Source organism: Aristolochia californica, unplaced genomic scaffold (assembly GCF_029961685.1).
Source record: "Aristolochia californica isolate CCGP_79_NKW_82.1479 unplaced genomic scaffold, dmAriCali1.0.hap1 SCAF_2, whole genome shotgun sequence".
Lineage (NCBI taxonomy): Eukaryota > Viridiplantae > Streptophyta > Magnoliopsida > Piperales > Aristolochiaceae > Aristolochia > Aristolochia californica.
The window spans coordinates 39,235,845-39,255,837 of NW_027181881.1; the positions used below are offsets into that span (position 1 = coordinate 39,235,845).

General features: G+C 35.9%; 1 protein-coding gene across 1 annotated transcript; it reads left to right on the forward strand.

Moving 5' to 3' along the window:
- Positions 1–1,928: 1,928 nt before the first annotated feature.
- On the forward strand, positions 1,929–18,637 carry LOC137955520 (isoleucine--tRNA ligase, cytoplasmic). Its single transcript, XM_068802495.1, has 27 exons — positions 1,929–2,606; positions 3,290–3,355; positions 3,461–3,604; positions 4,646–4,872; positions 5,385–5,550; positions 5,770–5,883; positions 6,255–6,352; positions 6,481–6,559; positions 8,823–8,981; positions 9,799–9,888; positions 10,475–10,608; positions 10,751–10,910; positions 11,625–11,708; positions 11,794–12,006; positions 12,119–12,244; positions 12,563–12,700; positions 13,013–13,116; positions 13,245–13,308; positions 14,112–14,200; positions 14,378–14,519; positions 15,019–15,082; positions 15,390–15,457; positions 15,841–15,963; positions 16,052–16,117; positions 17,994–18,102; positions 18,191–18,282; positions 18,404–18,637. The coding sequence occupies exons 1-27, from the start codon at positions 2,073–2,075 to the stop codon at positions 18,506–18,508; spliced, it is 3,558 nt and encodes a 1,185-aa protein (XP_068658596.1). The 5' UTR covers positions 1,929–2,072; the 3' UTR covers positions 18,509–18,637.
- The last annotated feature ends 1,356 nt before the right edge of the window (positions 18,638–19,993 follow it).

Sequence of the window (19,993 nt, forward strand, 5' to 3'; positions counted from 1 at the left end):
TTCCCATTGATCGAAGTATCGAGTTTGCTTCCAAATTTTCAGATGAAATTTTGGAAAAAACTCAACTTCAGAGATTTCTAGGAAGTCTCAATTATACTATTGACTATTATCCAAATCTTGCTTAAGACTCAGCAATATTGCATAAACGACTCAGAAAGAATCCTGAGTCATGGATTCCTAAACATACCTAGGCAGTCCCAATTAATTAAAAGGAAGGTTCGACAACTCCCTTATCTTAACCTTACCTATCTTTCCTATCCGAAGGTTGTTGAGATAGATGCCTCCCATATCAGCTATGGTGGCATATTAAAACAGGTCAATTCAATTGGTAAAGAAGAACTTGTTAGATTTACCTCTGGTACTTGGCATGATGCACAAATTAATTATTCCACGATGAAGCAGGAAATTATTGCAATAAATAAGTGCATTCATCTTCTTGAAACAAAGTCTAAAAACAAATAACTTTAATGTTTGCAGGATGTCTAGAGATATGTCAGCACCACCACAGCAAGATTCGTCGGCAAAGTCCGTCCAAATTTTATAGAAGAAATCTTATCCTTCGGCCCACAGTTGGCCCATTTGCCACATCAATCCTGGTACCTAGTGTCTCTGGTCGCCATTTTCGATCAAGTCACATCAGTGGACCGCAGAAAATAGCTGCCTTACTTGTGTAAGGATTAATGCATTAAAGAAAAAAAAATTCTTTGGACACAAGCACATCAGAGGTCTCTTCCACACCTCAATAGTGGACGCACTACTCAACCTAACCTCAATAATGGAGGTTTTCATCTCAGTCGCCTCAATCATAGAGGCTTATCTGATATTTATTGGTGGAATTCAAAATTGTATAGAATGCATTTTGTTTCTCTCCTTCTTTATAAGGAGATAACTTATTCTGTATTAGGCATTACTTGAAATTCGGAGTTCTTAGTTTGTACTCGAGGTTGCCTTGTTGATAGTTTACCTTGTTTTAGAGTTTATTGTAAGTACTTTTAATATATTGTGAATAAGCTTGGAGTTATTCTCTACCCTTTGTTTTTTTTATTTGCCTTCTGTTAATTTTTTCATTGTAATTGGTATTAGAGCCTTGGAAAGCTAATTCGAGAATATCTAGGGTATGAAGTAAGATATGATAAATTAGTTTACAACAGAAAATGAAAAGGTGGTACTTCGCAATTCAAACTTTAGAGTCGGTATGAAAATCTGATTTTAGTTAAGTTTTTCAGTGAGAATGTTTTTGCTAGATTCGGTACATAGGTTGCCGACTTTAAAATTGGTTGCAATAATACCATATTTAAATCCAACCTGTTCTTCTCTCCATTAATATCTTTCATCGCCTACAAAAGCCAAAATTGATTTCAACCCTTAAAAAAATCACAAATTAATCTTATCTTTTGTTTTCAAAAATTGTTTCACACTTCTTCTCTCTTCTACTCTTTAAAGGAATAGAAGTAGACTTAAGTTTGTTGTTCTACTTTAAACATAATGTAAGAGAAAAATAGGTGGGATGGTACTCTTTACTCCTAATTGGCATGAGAAAAGTTGGGAGTTTTGTGTGCTATATGAAGGGAGGTAAGGGGTGATATCTGTTTGTTATGGGTCTATACTATAGTGGTTCTCTCTCTGTTTGAAGGCCAAACTTTTTTTTTAAATAGTATTTAATCAATAAAAATTTCAAAATATATGAATGAGTCTCCAGTTATCTATGAATCCGTTCAATAAGTCAATACTTGAATCAGTCTCCACTTCTAGTGGTTAGATTATCATAAGTCTATTAACGAATTTCTTATACATTTTCACAACCCCCAAACATCGAAAGGAAAATGTGGCGTACCCATTAAGTTGTTGCCCACTACTCACTAGCTGCCTGCTTGCTTGCTTGCCCCCTACACTTTGTTTCTCGATTGACTCTTGTCAAATGTCTTGAAGCCTTGAAGCCAAGTAAGAGACACAGTCAGTCATCTGGTTCTCCCCCCACGTTATTATATCTGCTTTATTCTGCAGGCGCACCTCTGTTACTTCCGCTTCTCCCCTCCAAAAACCCTAACTCAACCCTTCTCTTCCCTCGCGCCATGGATGAAGTCTGCGAAGGGAAGGACTTTTCCTTCCCAAACCAAGAGGAGAAGATCCTCAAGTTCTGGGAAGACATCAAAGCCTTCGAAAAACAACTTGAGCTTACTGAAAATCTTCCCGAATACATCTTCTACGATGGCCCTCCCTTCGCCACTGGCCTGCCACACTACGGTCACATTCTCGCCGGGACCATCAAAGACATTGTGACCCGGTATCAGACGATGATCGGCCATCACGTGATGCGCCGGTTTGGATGGGATTGCCATGGCTTGCCCGTTGAGTATGAGATTGATACGAAACTGGGGATTAAGACCAGGGACGAAGTCTTGAAAATGGGGATTGATAAATATAATGAGGAGTGTCGGAGCATTGTTACGAGGTATGTGGCGGAGTGGGAGAAGGTCGTATCGAGAACGGGAAGGTGGATTGATTTTAGAAATGATTATAAGACGATGGACTTTAGCTATATGGAGAGCGTTTGGTGGGTTTTCAAGACTCTTTATGAGAAGGATTTGGTTTACAGAGGGTTTAAGGTATACGAGCTGTATAAAGCCTTATTTGTCATGTACTTGGGTAAATTAGTCGCGTTCAACCACTGTTTCTCGATGCATTAGTTACTTTTTAGAATTATTTCCTTTCTTTCTTTCTTTTTCGAATAAGCCAATGCTTTTCTTTATTACTTAGCTACAAAAAAAAGGACTTTAATTTTTTGTTGTACTGCCTGAAGATGAAATCCTTCTCTTTCTAATGCACTCTTGTTTTACTTAGTATTACCAGTAGATTTTGAAAAGAAACATTAATAGGATTTTTTTTTTAAATTTATAGTTTACTTCTATAGAAGTCAAAGAGTTGGGTATCCTTTATGATTGGACCCTCCATGGAAAAAAATTGTGTCTGGAAATGATTATGATGTATAGGCATTCGTGCAGAATGTCCTATGTATGTCTCTTAAAAATTGTTGATAATAAGTTATTTTGGGGTTTTAATTTGGGGCTTTAATTTGTTCATTTCTCTTTTACTTTGATTATCAAGTCCTGCCTGTATTGAATTCATTATGTGACTTAAATGTTCGTTTCTTGCGGCTCACAGCTTGTTTGTTTACTTTTCTTGGCATACTTATGCTTGTCTATATAGAAATTTAAATTGTTATTTGATGGATTAGCAGAGGTCAACCGTCTAATGATATCTGTCTATTTTTTTTAATGTTATGGTGCAGGTTATGCCATATAGCACTGGTTGCAAAACCCCTCTTTCAAATTTTGAGGCTGGTTTGAACTACAAGGTATTCTTTCTTCTTGTCTTACATTTTTTGACTTCCATGGAAGTTTCTAATCTTTTCAGTTCTTGATTCTCTCTATCTCTGTTTCTATTTCTTTGAGTTTAATAGGAAGTAGCAGACCCTGCAATTATGGTGTCTTTTCCATTGATTGGTGATCAACACAATGCAGCTCTTGTTGCATGGACAACAACACCGTGGACTCTTCCTAGCAACCTTGCTCTTTGTGTTCGTGCGTCATTTACATATGTGAAGGTTGGTGATAATTCAATTCACTGCTGGATATAATTGATATACATGCATTCACGTATGCTTTTATGTTTTTTTTCTTTTTTGAACTTGAAGTATGCTTATATTTGTTTGTGTGATTTTTGTATGGTCTTGCAAACATCTACTTGGACATCATAAATGCGCTGAGTGTCCAATTATAAGAAGTCTCACTCTATAATTTTTCTATGAAGTCATTCAAAAAATTGAAAAAAGACTTCTCCTGTTGGGATTGCTTAACAAGGTTGAACTCCTATATAATTGTATTATATGAAACACTGTTTCTCACAGTTTACTTAAAACTGGTATTTTTTTTTCCAGTTACTGGTTTTGACTCAGACCAACTTTTACCTCAGTTATGTTACAATCATCTCTAGTGGTTTGGGAGTCCCTCTCACTCTCAGTTATGTTTACTATATTATAATCTCCTCTTGTGAATGAAACACTTCATGAGTTTAAAGAAAAGGTAACTCGTTATGTCCCCTAAAAAAATGTGTGTCTGCGTATATTTATCTCCATTCTATCTCAACCATTCAAATACACATAAAGGAAAGGATGTTGGATTCAAAGTACAGCCAATCTTAACTGCACTCAACTTTTTCTTCTTTAGAAAAGTCACACTATTTACCAAAATGTCATCTACTTCATTACATTTACAACAATACTGTTATCTCCATTTTATCATTAAGAATTATATAAACAAGAAAAAATTTAAAATAAACATCAACATGATTGTGTGGGAAGAAAATGTAGAAGCAGAAATTAAATTTGAAGTCAATCAATTCAAATTTGATGGTTAAATTAAAAATTGAGGGCACATAAGTTCTAGGACCATAATCTTGGAATTCTGAGATAATATTTGTAGATATGTGTATATCTTACATGACTTGTTTGACTTTACTTGAATATCATGTGAGAACACTCATTTATTTGTTAGAACTTCACATTAGCAGTTGTTGCTGTTTTATTTATGAATTCTGCATTTCCTTCTTCTTGATGTGTATATCTAAACTCTGGAAAATGATGCAGGTCCGTGAAAGGTCAACTGGGTTGGTCTATATAGTTGCAAAATCTCGTGCATTGCAGTTACCGGTAAAAAAAACAAAAGGAGCATCCGTCAATGGACCTGCTCAGGATTTGAAGAATTCAAACCCTAAAAGCAAGGGTTCTTCAAAGGATAAAACTGAGGGCGGAATAGATTTAAGAGCATACGAGTTGTTGGAAGAATTCCCTGGTTCTTCCTTGGTGGGGAAGAAGTAAGAGATGATATGCTTTATGTTCATAAATGCCATGTTTTCTTGCAATTACTTGTGGAAATTTGTGTCTAATTTCTCTCTTTGGATTTCTAGCATTTTCTATTATTATAAAGGTTAATTTGTCGTAAACCATGTTGCAATCAGCTCTGGCTGGTCCAACTGGCCATACTTGATGGGCTTCACCTGCTGCTACATCTGACAGGTCTCCTTACTCGAATATGTGGGCCTCTACTATCTGAGTATAATTTTTTTTTGCGGAACCCCATCTTCCCACCCTATCCTTAAAGTTCTGTTAATGGATCTTTTACCACAATCTTATTAAACCTTATATCTGCCGTTTTTGGAATACACCGGGCTTATATCCTTTAAAAATGCCAAAAGATACCTACAGAGGGCTTGAGAAAAAGAAAAAGTATTTTACTGTTTGTTTGTCAGAATTGTTTTATTTTGGTCTATGTTTGTCTCGTACCTCGTTCTAGCCTTAACTTGATCAGGGATATTGCTTAATGCAGGTATGTCCCACTGTTTGACTATTTCAAAGAATTGTCTGATGTAGCATTCAGGGTAGTTTCTGATGATTATGTTACTGAAGATAGTGGGACTGGTGTTGTCCATAGTGCCCCGGCATTCGGTGAAGATGATAATCGTGTCTGCCTTCACTGGGAAATAATCAAGAAGGTCTTCCTCCCCTTCTTCCTGTCTCTTAGTTTAATTTTATTAAGTTTTCTAAACTATTTTCTTTGTAGATTTCTTTTTCATTTTCTAGTTTGCACCCTAGCACATGAATTTGTGTTCTTTACTTCTTCGTCATCTGTTATCCCGTTGAATGTTGTATGAAACATGTTTATATGCTCTATCGATGACCTAGCTTTTAATGTTTGGCAATTGTTCATGCAGGGTGAGCCCCTTATTGTGGCCGTTGATGATGATGGACATTTCACTTCAAAAGTCTCAGACTTTAAGGGCCGGTATGTCAAGGAAGCTGATGATGATATCATTGAGGCTGTGAAGGCAAGCTAGCTGTTTTTTTCTTTTTCAGGGGAGCCAGTTACTTTTAGATAGAAATGAATTGATGATACCAAAGAAAGTTAGAAAATATCCATTTGGATTAAAGGAGAAGTTTCAATAAGATCCTAGGAAAAAATTCTCTTGAATTCAGAAGGAAGACAACAAATAGGCATTGCAATTCGTTGATACTTAAATTTTGTTGTGACTATTTCAATTGACTGGGTTATACTGTTCAACATCGTCAAAAGCTTATTCTAATCTACATTGTTAAAAGGTCAAAAGGTCAAAAGGTAATTCTTGTCAGAATAAACATTTTGTGGTGATAGTGCTTAAATTTCTTACATTCTAAGGAGAATTCTGGTTCTCTTGGACAGACCAAAGGCAGACTTGTGAACAAGGGAAGTATTACTCATACATATCCATTTTGTTGGAGGTCTGAGACTCCTCTGCTTTACAGAGCTGTTCCAAGCTGGTAAGTGATGATTTATATAGAATTTATTTGACGGTCTTGTCCCATTGTAATTTGGATGGAACCTCTTTATTATTTAAACCGCTGTTTGAATGCCTTCTCATTTCCTGAGTTGTTATTTTCTTCTGTAGGTTTGTTTCAGTGGAAAAAATAAAAAAGGAGCTGCTTGAAAGTAATGAACAAACATACTGGGTTCCAGATTATGTTAAGGTCTGTTGTTTTCTTTTTTATTTTTTGGACAAGTCTTAGGTTACTTTTTTTGGTATTTTCTGCACTTGTATTTTGGAAATTTCAGAAGTTTATCTTTTTTTTTTTTATGAAATGTGATTTTATTAAGAGAGCAAAGAGGAGGAGCTAACTCCAATTTCAGGAGTTTATCATGTGTTCTCTTTTCTTTGTTTTCCCATCTTGCTTTATCAGGTGGTTTTTCCATCTTGCTTTAATTAATAATAATGTTGCTATTGTAGTACCGGAATTTTATTACTGGCATATAAGATTCTAGAATAAATATTTCTAGCATGCAAGATTCTAGAGTTAGTGTAACTATTGGAATTCTTATGTACATTTCTAAATAATAGAATCCTATTGTTAGTGCAATTAAGTGGATTTGTTAAAGAATTGATACAAGTGTTATTCAGTCTAAATAAGTAATTCTTAATAATGATTATTATGTTAATATTTTGATAAAAATTACAAATGATTAAATTACAATCTATTTCTATTATCCAAAATCATTTGAAATATACTATTATATAAAGCAATTTAAATATTTAAAAGGAATATCTGCTATAAATTATCTAATTTTTTTTTTAAGGAAGATGTATAAACTATTAAAACGAGGAAAAGATAAATTATCCAAAAAGTTGTAATACCATAAATATTATATTGTATTAATCTGACTAATAATTTTGATTTCAATATTGGTAGAAATGTAAATCTCATGGGTCCTTGCAAACTCCATCGCATCCGTCTTTATTTTACTTCATTACTGTGTCATTTTGTAGTATAATGAGGGGTATTATCTTAAAATGAAATGTATGTTTATATGTACCCCGGGTTGTGTCATTTGTTCGACTGACCCATCCCCAACCTGACACTTTTGTGTGTTTTTTATGGGCAACTTGTCTCCACTTTGTGCTAACCTGTCCACACTTGATGCAGTCCCAAATTTGATTATGGAGAAAGAGATGGGGTATGAAATGCCGAAAGAAAAAGAGGTGGAACGTGAAATGTGTGAAGAACTTTAAGAGGAATTTGAGAAGATGAACTTTTAAAAAAATAAAGCTAAGAAGATCTTGTTGTATGCTGAGAAGGCTACTTCTCAAGCATAGAATATTAAGATATTTTATCTTCATATTAGTCAATAAGTGGAAGAAGTTAATTTCATGCACAAAACGGTAGGGTTACTTATGTCTTTATTTCTGTATTTAAGTACTTAGCAGATAGGTACATTAGTTATTAAGTAAGGTTTAGTACCCTAATGTTAACCTTCTCCCTTTGGAAAGAAAACTGCTGCCTTTTCCTCTTTCTCCTTTTGTGTTTAGGTTGGATTAACAAACCCTAGGACATAATTGCAATAATTCTATTTAGGTCGGAGTTCAGTTGGAAGTGCAAACTTGCTGGATATTTGTTTCCCTACAGATCTGAATTGCAAACTTTGTCTTTAGGTGTGCTTTCCTTCCATGTTGACATCAGTGGCTCAAGCAGATTAGGTCGTGGCGTTTTCCCTGTTGAACCTGTTTTGTTGCTATTCCTACTCCCCCATCTTGTTTCAGCGGGAAGGAATGGGGGATGAGGTGGCCCCTTTCTCCTTTTTCGTTTTTGTTTTCTGAGAGGAGTGTCCCCCTCCTTTCATCAGAAAAAGAAAGTAGGAGAGCTTCCTTCCCATTCATTTCATTCTGTGTTCCAAAGGAAATGGAAGGAGGGGTCCGATCCTTTGTTTTGGTTCAAAGTTGGCTAGAGGGAAGAAGAAAAGTTTCTCCTCTTTCCAGAATTCAATTTGGTTGTCCAACAAAGGTAATGAGTTCCCAGCAAAAGTTGAAAAATTGGAATATAAGATTTATTATTATTATTTTTTATAACGGGGTATATGATTTTTAGTAGAGTAATTTCACTTCTAACTCAAGTACACCAGCTATATACCATTTATCTGAAATTGAATTTCTGACACTCTAACACCATGCAAGGGTGTTACTTTCTTTTGCATTTATATTTTAAAAATCATAAAATTAAAAAAAAGAAATTGACACATTAGAAACCATTTGTATGAGCAACATATACCTTATTATAATAGCAATATTATCTTTTCGATTTAATATTTACAATATTATATCCAGTAAGAAAATATTGACAATATTTTCTTTTTTTCTTCTGGCTGTGGATTTCTTCTTCCTCCTGTAACTCAGGTTGTATAAGAAGAATGGAGTGAGGTTGGTTTGTCCTTTTTATTTAATTTTTTCTCTTACAATGACAGGAAAAGAGGTTCCATAATTGGCTGGAAAATGCTAGAGACTGGGCTGTTAGTAGAAGTAGATTTTGGGGCACTCCTCTTCCTATATGGGTTAGTGAAGATGGCAAGGAAACAAGAGTTATTGGATCTGTGGAGGAATTCGAAGCACTTTCTGGTGTCAAGGTGCTTGTCTCTTGGTTGGTCCTGATTTATTCTGGGTTTTAGGCAGTTTAATTGCATGTCTAGTCCCTTGATTATGTGTATTAGTGCAATAACATCATTTAAAAAAAATGGAAACTGGCTGATAAATTGGCAAAATTTGGAACCTCCCAGCAATCTCTCATTGTTTGGGAAGGCTTCCCCCCTTTGTAATTTGCTCGTTTGAGTTTGTTTTAATAAAATTCAGCATCATTAAAAAAAATAAAAATAAAAATAGAAACACATATTAGAAACCATTTGTATGAGCTGGTTATGGAGTCGAATCCCTTTACTTTTATAGCTTGCACTGATGGTTATAGTGTTGCTCTACCGATAATAAGTTGTGTATTCTGTGCTAAAAAATAAAATGCACATTCTGCAGTAGAAAGGATTATACTATGCATAATTTGGTACTTCATGATTGATTCACAAACAAAAGCACTTGGCTGTCCTTGGGTCTGACATTATCTGGATAGTAGAGCCCCCTCTGTATGCCCTTTTGAAAGAAGCAGGTGAAATACTCCTCCATGTGAGTACTTTAAGGCATATGGTGTGGTATGGCATCATTTGGTGGGAATGTCTGTTGATTTAGCTGGAAAAATGAGAGAACCCACTAGCAGAAAAATTGGTATTCTGTAGGGAATCACCTTGAAGTTTTGATTGCATTCACTAGGTTAATTTACATTTTTTGCATTATAAACTGCTCATATAATTAAATTCTCAGTTTCAATGACTCAGAAATTTTTGTTCTTGAGGTATTCTATTTGTGAAGAAGAATTCATTAAACTATTTTTCAACACAGGTTACTGACTTGCACCGGCATAAGATTGATCATATCACCATTCCTTCTACCCGTGGTCCTGAATTCGGTGTGCTGCAACGTGTTGAGGATGTTAGTATTTATGGAAACTTAGGGGTCTTGATTGAGTTTTTTATTCAGTGTTTTAAAATCTAGAAAGATTGGCCTATTAAACCGGGTTTAACCGGACCTGGTCCCCTGTTTGGGTTTTGGGTCTTAGAGACCTGGGGATCAATCAAACCCCGGTGGACTTGGCCAGGTTCACCAGTTTAACTAGCTAAACACATGACCAGGCTGGCCAGCCGAGTCACTGGGCCGCAGGGCAAGGGACAAGGGGTGCGGGGGAGGAGCCCTGTCCTTTCCCTCTTCTTCTGCCAGTGGAAGAATGGCCCTTGCTCTCCAATCCGGCCAGCGCCAGGGAGGGTAGGTGCCCTTTCTTTGCCAGCGGAAGGAGGGGCAGGGCAGGGCTCTACCCCGCTCCCTTCCTGTAATGTCGAATTGGGAGAAGAAGAAGCTTCTTCCCCGGGTTTGAATTTTTCATATTATATATAATAAATATGACCACATCTGGGGCAAAAGGCGGTCAAACATATTTGATCCTGGTTGAATTGAGAGGTGACCAGGTCAGGTTTAATAACATTAGTTTTTTTAACTCAAAGTGGATGTTTGGTTTTGTCAGGTATTTGATTGTTGGTTTGAGAGTGGATCTATGCCTTACGCATACATTCATTACCCATTTCAAAACAAACAACTATTTGAGACAAACTTTCCAGGAGATTTTGTTGCTGAAGGACTTGACCAGACTCGTGGATGGTCAGTTTTCCTACTTATCATCCCCATCTAATGATTTTTTAGCAGTTTTAGGTTTTCTAATCCCAAAACAAAATACGCAACAAAAATCTTGGGTACAATCTCTCATGTACTTTTTGTGTATTATTTCCTTATTGTCTTTCAGGTTCTATACATTGATGGTATTGTCGACTGCATTGTTTGGCAAGCCTGCATTTAAGAACCTCATTTGCAATGGTCTTGTACTTGCTGAGGATGGAAAAAAGATGAGTAAGAGGCTGAAGAATTATCCCTCTCCTATGGAAGTAATTGGTGATTATGGGGCTGTAAGTTCTCTGTTTTGTCCAACAAGCAAGATTGTGTTTGGTATTCAATTGTTTGGGTCCAAATCTGCTCCCAACAATGGAGCCTCTTAAATCCCAAATGACAAATGGTAGCCATCCATTCACGGCTCCCGTTTGCCATCTGCATTGCCCAGGGGGGGGGGGGGGGGGGGGGGATGTGCTCTCCTTTGGAGTGGACCCCAGTTCCATTTTTTTTCTTTTTTTTAAGTTGGTCTTCCAGTATTTGATACCATTGAAGGCGTCAAGTGCTAGACCCTGTAGTTACTAGGAAAAGTTACTTTGAGGTTGGAAGTGTCCTTTCCTATAGGCATTTTTGAGTACAGAGCTATAAATGTTTTTAAATTTTTTGTTAAAAAGCGACCAAAAGTTTTCATAGTATCTTTTTAGTTAAAATATTTTTTATTTATTTTTTGCATAATCTTGACCCCGACTGCAGGAAATATTGAAAATTCGTAAGTAAAAAATTAGATGTTTTTATGGCAAATATGATTCTTGGACATGTGATTTCAGAGGGCAGACAAGTTTTGCTAAAATGTGTTTCTGGCATGTATTGTTTGACTTGAAATGTGAGAAGCTGGAAACATGTTCAAACCATTGTATAATGCAAATGGTTGTTCTTGGAGGTCTTTCCCTTGATATAGGAATCTATATCTTTACCATTTTGGCCTACTTCTTATTGGTGTAGAGTATATACAGGATGCCTTGCGGTTATACCTTATCAATTCACCAGTAGTGCGTGCAGAACCTTTGCGGTTCAAAAAGGATGGTGTTTACAGTGTTGTGAGTATTCTTTTCCATGCCTTTCTTTCACACGTTTAGCAGGATGGATTGATTTAAATTTTCTTCATCCGATATGCTTCTGCAGGTAAAAGATGTCTTCCTTCCATGGTATAATGCATATAGGTTCCTCATTCAAAACTCGAAGAGACTTGAGGTTGAAGGCTTAGAACCTTTTGTACCTATTCATCATGCTACTCTTCAGCAGTCATCTAACGTGCTTGATCAGTGGATCTACTCTGCTACCGAGAGCTTGGTACACTTTGTTCGCCAAGAGATGGATGCATATCGACTTTACACGGTTTGTAGAAATGCTATTTATGGAATCTGAGTTATCATTTATCCCTTCTATTAGCATTTGTAATAAGATGATGTTGATGTTGCTTGTACCTTTTTTCCTTTCACTGGTGCAGGTTGTACCTTTTCTTTTGAAATTTATTGACAACCTCACAAATATTTATGTTCGTTTCAATCGTAAGAGACTAAAAGGCCGTACGGGAGAAGATGACTGCAGGATTGCTCTTTCAACTCTCTACCATGTATTGTGTTCAGGAACATCTTTTCTGTTTTATTTCTTTGACTTTGTGTACTACTTTTTATATTATGTAGATATAATAGGATTGAAAGTTTGTATGTAATTGCTGCTACAATCCATAGGTTACTTTGTCTTCTCTTTTTTATGTTTAATGCATCTGTGCTTTTGGTTTATGGAGGGTGGTTTTTTAAGGTTTTTCAAAGTGTGTTCTAGTCATTTAAAAAAAAAGTGTGTTATAGAGTCATTTGTTTCTTGAGTTCCTTCAGCAGTAGATCTGTATGACCTATTGGTTTAATATTTCACATATGATTTTTGGATTTAGGTGCTTCTAACGACATGTAAGGCAATGGCTCCATTTACTCCATTCTTCACTGAAGTTCTGTATCAAAATCTGCGGAAGGTGTGCACGGATTCAGAGCAAAGCATTCACCATTGCCATTTTCCTGAATTAGAAGGAAAGGTATATCTTTTACCTTTTTTTATTTTTATTTTTTGGAAATGATGAAAATTTCATTGAAGATAAAGAGGATACAAGATTACAAGAAAGCAACTAGCTTAAGAAGAGTTAGCTAAGTGCAAAGTTAAAACCTAGTATTACAAATTATCAAATATAGAAAAAAAAACATAATCAGTCTGCATCAAAAAGTTGTCTAAGACACAAAGTTGTTTCTTTTATCTTAAATTGCTGTTATTGGATTAAAATGATTAGCCTATTCGAAAGTTGTTTTGCTTAATTTATTTGAGTATCTAAAGCTAGTGTTTAATGCATTAGGTGGAGGATCGAATCGAACAAAGTGTTGCTAGGATGATGACAATTATTGATCTTGCACGCAATATCCGGGAGCGCAACAATAAGCCTCTTAAGACTCCACTTAAGTATAACTTGCCTTCATATTTTTTATCATTGGAGTTCAACTCGTCCATCAGAGTTTAAATAATTTAGTGCAAGTAGCTGAAAACTGAACCTCATACATCTTACTTTTGTTCGTTTTGAGCATTTGCAGGGAGATGATTGTTGTTCATCCTGATACCGATTTTCTGCAAGACATTACGGGGAAGTTAAGAGAGGTTTGTGGAAGACTATTAACATTTTATCGTGTTCAGTTATGAACAAAGCATCTTTATTTTATTATTTTTTGGTAAATGGTGAAAATTGTGAAAAAAAGAAGGAAGAATGTACGAAGTGTAAATTAGCTTGGTAACATAGCCCTCGAAAGTGAGAATTAGCTAAGTAACATACCCCTCAAAAGTGCAAATTTCATTGCAGATAAACTAGCTTGTGATGGTGTTTATTTGCAGTCTACGATTGCGAGGGACAAATTCTCTGTTGAAGACCCTCTTAATTTTTTTGTTTGAAGTGTTACTGGTTTTCTGCTGGCATTTCTTTTGTTTTGCCAACTCTGTTGGGTTATGAATGAAGCATTTTTTGTCTTCAGTATTAAATTTCATTATGTCATAGTGGCCAAAGCATGAGAAAGTGCAGTGGTGTAGTGTATGTTATCAAGTTACGACAACTAAATTTTGCATTGTGGTCCATTTTTAATTAGTGACACTGTTGTTTTCCTTCCTTGATCATTGATTATTGTATCCACTTCTAATTTTTTTTTCACACTTTCAGTGTTTACATAGCACATCACTTAATTTTTGGGTTTTGTAATTCTCCTATTTTTTAAGCCACTTAGATGAGTGCCCCTTTTCATTTGATGAGGAGAAATTGTAAACTGTGAACCTGATCAATTGCCTTTTTTGAGTAGTATGTTGGTGTATCATCTTCTTTTTCTTTGTAATATTTTGCTTTTCTTGGTGTTCTTTGTTTTGTCTTCTGGTCTAAATAGAATTCTCATCTATATACCAAAACAATTCTTGAACAGTATGTACTGGAGGAGCTGAATGTTAGATCGGTGATCCCATGTAGTGACCCACTAAAATATGCCAGTTTACGTGCGGAGCCCGACTTTAGGTAACTGACAAACCTTTATTTGTATTAGGTAGTTAAGTATGTATTTCTTTTTTTTATTGCTTTATTTTTTAAAATAAACAATATATACTGTAAGCCTCAGCATCATGCTTCAGTAAGGTGCATGATTATAAAGTTCTTCATTGTTAATTGTATTTGACGATTTTGATTACTTTGTAGCGTGTTAGGTAAGCGTCTAGGAAAAGCTATGGGACCTGTTGCGAAAGAGGTTAAGGCAATGTCTCAAGCTGACATCATAGCCTTTGAAAAGTCAGGAGAAGTTACAATTGCTGGGCACTGTTTGAAGCTGACTGACATTAAGGTGATTAACATTGTATCATAGTCACTGTTTTCCATCACCATTATTTCTCTCTCACCTCCTCTCTCTCTTGCTTTATCCTCTTCTCTGCATGCTCTCCAGTTCTTTTCATTTTATATTGATCTCTGTTCATTTTACTTGATCCTGTACTGTTAAAAAGATATTAAATCATCATTCATCTGTATGTTGAATTTTGAGGAAAGATTTATTGCTGTGTTGATTAAAAAGTAATTGCGGAGTAGATTCTTCAAAAGAAGGGAACTGCTGGAGTAACTCTTGTTTGCATCTTGCTGCAGACATCTGATGACATCATATGTTGTGTTTATCGAACCCTTGCTCAAAAAATATCTATATATATATTCATCATATGATTTGCTTGTTAGGTTATGTTTGATTAATGCCTAATTCATGCTATAATGGGAGAGTAACTTGTAAGTTTCTTAAAATAATCAGCATCATTTAAAAAAAAAAGTTTCTTAAAATAAGGTTTTCACATTTCTAGGTTGTTCGGGATTTCAAACATCCAGAAAATACAAAAGAGAAGGACGTAGATGCAGCTGGAGATGGTAATGTTATCATATTCATATTTTCAAATTTATCTGAAGTCTCTCTCTCTCTCTCTCTCTCTCTCTTTATTTAGTCTACAGAATACACTCACACTTCAAGAAATGGGATGAGAATAATGCATGCAGACTTGTTTGCGTTCTTGTATTCAGATGGAGGCTCTTGGCTTCCCAATTGTCTCTTCTTTTGTAATAAAACTTTTATCTCTACAACATGAAGTAGAACTTATGGTCATCTTTCTAATTCATCCATTCCTTTTGCTTTCACTTTTCAGTCTGAAAAATGTGATACCTGTTTGTGTTCCATCAGGTGATGTTTTGGTGGTTTTGGACCTACAGGCAGATGAGTCATTGTTTGAGGCAGGAGTTGCTCGCGAGGTACTTCTCAAATGCTTATCTTTAAAACTTTCTTTTTTTTTTTTTGACAAACACATTTCTGTTATATGTTATCTAGGCAAGAAACTGATCAAGATGAAAAAGCATTCTATTGGTAATTATAGAATGCAAGTAATAAGAGACAGAGATGTGTGAAGATTGTGGTGTGATCTCTCTGTAACCTGGATTAACCATTCATTTTTGTGCTTGGAATCTGTCATGATGTTTGGGTGCAAATGACTTCAAATTGGGGAATGCTCTTGCTGTGTTCTTTGTGAACATGAATACTTTGTTACATATTTTTTTATTATGTTATTTGAGCGGATGGCTTCTTAATCAAGTTGGGTGTTATTCTACCAAGTCTAACCAAATTTGACCTATTGCAGGTAGTCAATAGAATTCAGAAATTACGTAAGAAAGCTGGACTTGAACCTACTGATTTGGTGGAGGTCTACATTGAATCATTGGATTCAGATAAATCTCTTTTGGAGAATGTATTGAATTCCCAGGTCATACCATCGATGGTTGTTGACAGTAGCTAGTAATTCAACAGACAGTTTCTTTATCCTGTTTCACAATATCTCCTTCAATTTGCAGGAGCAATATATCAGGGATGCAATTGGCTCTCCTTTACTTCCTTCCACTTTGGTTCCTCAGTATGGTGTAAGTGGCATGAATTATTATTGTTTTAGGAAGTCAAGTAGTAACATCAATTTTCATATGGTACTGCAAGTGCATTATACACTTACTCGAGGCATTAAGGCACTTTACCTTTTTTTTTTTGGAATACCTTAATCATGATTTGGCAAATGAAAATCATTGAGTTGTTCTGGAACCAAAAATATATGTTTTTTACTTGACTTCTGTACTTGAATGGGTTGTTGCTATCAAAGTCAAACATATGATTGGAGAAGTTTGATCTTGTAGACCTAGGTATGAAGTCATGCACTGATTTTCATCATGTGTTCAAGTAAATGTCAAGTCCTGTAATTAAGGAGTGAAAATGAAGAAGGGAAGAGCTGAAGCAGAGGACTGCCGAGCAGTCTCTTCAGGGGTCATTGCTCGACCCCTAATCTGTTTATTAAATCACTTAAAATAGTTACATAAAAAAGATCACTTTAGCTGTTTTACAAAACATCGGAACAGAAAATATACCAGACCTGAGGGATAAAATGACATGATGTGAAAAGATCAAACTACCCTTAAATAAATATTTAACAGTTGACATTTCTTTCTTAGATAAATTCTGTCATAGAAGTTTTCCTGGAACGAGGAAATTCTCAAATTGGTCATTTCATGTTAGAGCAGTAAAATAACACTTGTACCTGCAAGTAAAATATGTTACTTGCATACTGTGTCAGCATCTGTTTGGGTGGTTGTCTCATCGGAGGGTTGGGAAGAAGTATAAAAATATTTAAAACTTGACAAAGCAGAGGAGAGAAAGATCATACCTGTAAAATATTCGCCTATGAAGGGATAAGTGTAATTTGCATTTTCTTTCGAGTCATGGTCAACGAATATCTACCCACCTTTGATGCTATTAGTTGCAAATTAAATGTCAAAGGATGGTTAAACCATCATTATAAACTTCTTTCACAATGGAGAGTTTCAAGTGGCTAATTCTCTAATATCTTCAGTGGAAAAATGGATGGAATGATTGAATCTTTGTAGAGGGTTATTTTATAAAAACCTCTGTATAGGAATTTTATGTGCCACAACTGAGACAGGGTGGGAATGGTGAAAAAAGTTTCCAATTCATGGTTAAAACACCAGGTGGTTCCCTTCCCTTACTCTAACCTTACTGGATTTAATAGAATTAGACCATTATCACATGCTATTCTGATGGGTTAACTATAGTTTTTTTTGTTTATTTTGAAGATTTCTATATTATTATTTATGTGTTGAGCGCGTTAAGTATTGTTCTTTTCAAAGGCTGTGTAAGCATTTGTTACAAAAGTCGAGCCAATCAGATGATCCTAATTGTTGGTAGGGAAAAAGGTCTACTTGTTGATAGTTGTTCTTGTGTTCCACCTCTCAGGCTAGTTGTTTAAAAGTGAGAGTTGTTGTATGTGGGGTAGTAGTCCTACATAGACTTGCTAACTTCAGGTAGTCATTTTGGGAGCGGCAGCCCGATTTCAACTAGTACCGAAGTCAAGCCAAGACCATGTTTCTATGCCGAGTGGCTTCTGTGCTTGTTCTCTATGACCAATATTTGTTGGTTTTCTATATCTTGAGTTTTGGTCCACCAGTTAATAGTTGTAGTTGTACTTCATGTCTCAATCTAGTTATCTGAAAGTAAGAGGTGTGGGGAAATGGTCTCATATTGGTTTGGGTTTGAAAAGATCTTATGCCTTATTAGTAGGAAGAGACATTCTAACATGGGTTAGTCATTGAAGAAGGATCCTGCCCGACTTTAATACTGACATTAGTTGTTTTTTGACCTGGCAAAACTGTTTCCTTTATGCTTTCACTGTTCTTGAAAGAAAAGATATTCCAATGCAATTGCAACAGACTATACGGCTATCAAAATTGTTTGCAGGTTGAACTATGTGAGGAGAAGTACAACATAACTGGACTGTCATTCGCCATCAGGCTAGCAAGGCCGACACTGGTTTTCAATACCAAAGCTTTATTTGCATTATATTCAGGTAGCTTCTGAGTTTTTCGATGCACTGCAGTTATAAAAATCTGATTCGTTTTTGTAAATACACTTCATGATCATCTTTTAAAAAGCAGGAAATGAAAAGTATGTTCTAGGGTTACAGACATACCTATGGTCAAGAGATCATACAAATTTGAAGTCCGAGTTTCAGCTAAGTAAAGACAAGGTATGGGTTAGCTTCACAAGAGCGTTCTGCGTTGTTTTGATTCTTACCTTTCTATTCCCTGTTGTCCCTTCTCTCAAGTTTGGTGGTTCAAGCTAAATGAGAACCGTCTCTGATTTTGCAGATGAAGATCGACAGCATCGAGGGGCAGCCTGCAGTAGATGTGGTTTTAGGGGAGCATGTCTTCCTTACAGTAGGAGATTCTTATCAGAGCACCAGAAAACGGTAGAGGAAAACGATGGCCTTCATGATTGTAGTAATTATTTAGTGCTGAAATAGCTATTAATTTCTTTATAAAGAATGTGACTTGAATGTAGATTTGTCTATTATTTCATTAAAGAGGTGATGTCTTGCTCAATTTGGTTTTGACCTTCCATGGCAGTTCCTACATTGTAGCTCATGCCTGAGAGAAACCTAGCAATTTATATGTAATCTGTAGAGACTAATATTAAATATTTGTCAACTCATAAAATTATAATAAAAAAAGAAGAAAGTATTGAGAACTACGAAAAATTAATTCGTTGGAGTGCCCTTTATTTCTCCGAGTGTATTTCATAAAAATACTGGAAATTTATTTCTAGAAGCATTAGGGTCCCTTAGTTTCCTTCAGACATTTCGTGTTTAATTATCTCCTTCACACTTAGTAGCTGGCTGTTGTGGTTCCTTCCGTCATACAGTTCCCAGCTTCTGAGCTGAAAAATCGAGCTCCATCTGAGACACCAGTGAAATGGCCTGACTCCATATCAGACATAAAAATTCCCATGGAAAAACCAAACGATTAAAAGCCAAGTTCTAGAGCCGAAACAGAGAGAGAGAGAGAGAGAGAGGAAAAACTAGGACACAGAGCTTCGTTCGTTTCTTCTTGGGACTAGCATTGCATATCCCCACCTCCTCGTCATGTAGTGGGGCAGGGGATCTTGAAGAAGGGAAATTTCATTTTCAGGGGAGTCCATATCTAGTTATTCTAGCAAGGTTGTAAAGGTGGTTATTAGTTGACGGTAACTGACCTGTTCCTTGTTTGACTTAAACTGCCACGGATCCCAGCGTGTAGGTGAGACCTTTCTGTCTACTCCACATCAGAAGAGTACCAGCCTAAGCATCCTTCTTCTATCCTCTTCAGAAGGAAAAGAGGATTTACCAGTGCTTCTTCGGACCCTTCAACCAGAAATCACCTTATATTCTCTTAACAGATTTGAGAAAAATGGCTCGTTTAATGAGTTTTTTGGTGTTCTGCAACTTCAATTAAAAGACCCATTTTCCCACTTTGCCTTTCTTCTTCATTTCAAGAAAAAAGAGTGAAAAAATGAAGTATTACTTAAAGCTTACCTCTGTATTTGTTTTTTTTTTTTTATATATACTGCTCTTGGATGGACATGTTTGAGTAGATTTCAAGTATCAGTTGGATGAAATGGCCTACAGACCAGATCAGGAAAACATCAAACTACCTAAGATGGACCCACTCAGGATTTGTTACAAGAATTATTCCCATTTCATGGTAAATTTACAAGTATTTGATGAAATAGAGGGTAGGGTCTTCCTAGCATTCTCCATAAACTACAAAAATCACACCTAGCCATCAGTCTGAGGAAAAAAAAAGTCAAAAATTTGTGAATTAAAGCTTCATCTTTCAAATGTCTAAATAAAGGCCATTTTGAGACTGAAACATCTAGCATCTAGCAGAGATTTGTCTTACTGAATCCTCCCTTTGTGTATA

Excerpts from the sequence above, each read along its gene's own strand:
- LOC137955520 (XM_068802495.1), top strand. The coding sequence starts at position 2,073 with ATGGATGAAGTCTGCGAAGGGAAGGACTTTTCCTTCCCAAACCAAGAG. Across the intron at positions 3,605-4,645 it reads CGTCATTTACATATGTGAAG|GTCCGTGAAAGGTCAACTGG; the intron begins GTTGGTGATAAT and ends AAAATGATGCAG. Across the intron at positions 13,117-13,244 it reads CCTCTTAAGACTCCACTTAA|GGAGATGATTGTTGTTCATC; the intron begins GTATAACTTGCC and ends GAGCATTTGCAG.